The 1,624-nt window shown below is 39.8% G+C and overlaps 1 protein-coding gene across 1 annotated transcript in view; it reads left to right on the top strand.

Annotated features, from left to right (window-relative positions):
• The window catches only part of lcp1 (lymphocyte cytosolic protein 1 (L-plastin)), a 41,608-nt gene that overhangs the window by 23,807 nt on the left and 16,177 nt on the right, over positions 1–1,624 (top strand). Inside the window, exon 3 of the mRNA XM_032511199.1 lies at positions 613–761. Coding sequence (XP_032367090.1) covers positions 613–761 — 149 coding nt within the window. The remainder of the gene's footprint in view (positions 1–612; positions 762–1,624) is intronic.

Here is a 1,624-nt window from a genome sequence, read left to right on the forward strand (position 1 = left end):
GCCTCCCTACTCTCGTACGACTCAAACTAAGTTTAGTGTATTATACAGATAAATATTATATTATTATAATATACATAATATAATATTATTATACAGAGGGTCAGAAATATGGAACAGTCATTCAACATCACTCATTTAGGTTTCTAAAGAACAGTTTAAACAGTAAAATCGTTGCTCCTAAGTTGTCTGAATTCTCCACATGAGTTTATGCTCTAGATGCAATTTTAAATTGTTTTATACAAAGAATAAGTGTTTTTTTATATAATAATATATAAATGTTTTTAAATTGTTAAATATAATTGTTTCTAAGGAGAGTGCCACTTATTAAGCCCCTTGAGATTTTTTTGGCAATTGTCTATCACATCTTTTTGTGAAACTTCTAACACTGTTTTAATGTCTTTGTTGTGAAAATCAAATAAATCAAAAAATCCAATCAATGGGGATTGAGCACAAGGGCAATTCTAAGATCACACCTTCAGGGGGGCTCAGCCCCTAATGAGAATGTGACATGTACTGAGAGGTCTGTGCCTCAATGCAGAGGTCCAGGGTTCCAATCCGACTTGTGATGATTTTCTGCAAGTCTGAGGGTTAATGTTGCCGTCTTTTTTCCAGATGTCGACAACAACGGATTCATCAGCAAGGACGAGCTCACTACGCTTTTCCGCGCGGCCAACCTGCCGCTGCCGGGCTACAGGGTCCGCGAGATCGTCCAGGAGCTGACTAAGACCAGCAACCAGCTCACCTTGGACGAGTTCACGCAGGTGGGACAGAGGTCACACAGACTCACATCTCATTAATGGGTCATTACCCATTAGGGGCGGGGGGGGAAATCGATACAGCATCGTATCGCAATATTTTCAGTGTCAATACTGTACTACTTACTACTGTAATACTTTTCTTATATATTATATATTATATATGTGTTGGTCAGTTTGTCCCATTTTGCAGCAATACCATTGAAGTGATATGAACAAACAGAGAAATTAATATTTTTAGATAAAACAAATGTTGACAAAGTTTCCTTTTGGAGACGTCATTTGAAATTGGGAAAAAATTTTAACTTGAAAAAAAGGTTATAAATTGCAACATATGGCAGAATATTGCAACATTTTCAAGATCACAATAATATCGTGGAAAGAGTAACGTGATGATATCGTATCGGGAGGTGTCTGGTGATCCCCCCCCATTAATGGATGAGGATTGGAGTCGGATTTAGCATTCGTTTTTGGCAGAGACTTAAACGTCCGCTGTACTCGGTGTACCCGAGCTGTCGAACGCCAGTGTGACGTCATGGGAACGCCAAAACTGTTCATACTCCTTTATGGTGGGCGCAACACTAGCTGCAGTCTTCTCCTGAACAGAGAATGAGGAAAGGCACCAACATTGATATGTCTACGGACTAGAAGAAGAAGAAAAAGGTAAACGGCAGAATTGGCAACAGCGTTGACGTCAACAATTTGATTTGATTGAATGAGCTACTTGGTGGGATCGAGCCTTTCATTCATCATTTGGGGTGGCAGTCAGTAGGGAGTTGGGTTTGGAATCGGAGATTCGCTGGTTCAAATCCTTGTTTGAATCAAAGTATGGAGTGGGGACTTGTAGCTGGAGAGATGCCAGTTCACCT

The sequence above is a fragment of the Etheostoma spectabile genome, unplaced genomic scaffold (genome assembly GCF_008692095.1).
Source record: "Etheostoma spectabile isolate EspeVRDwgs_2016 unplaced genomic scaffold, UIUC_Espe_1.0 scaffold333, whole genome shotgun sequence".
NCBI classification, from domain to species: Eukaryota; Metazoa; Chordata; class Actinopteri; order Perciformes; family Percidae; genus Etheostoma; species Etheostoma spectabile.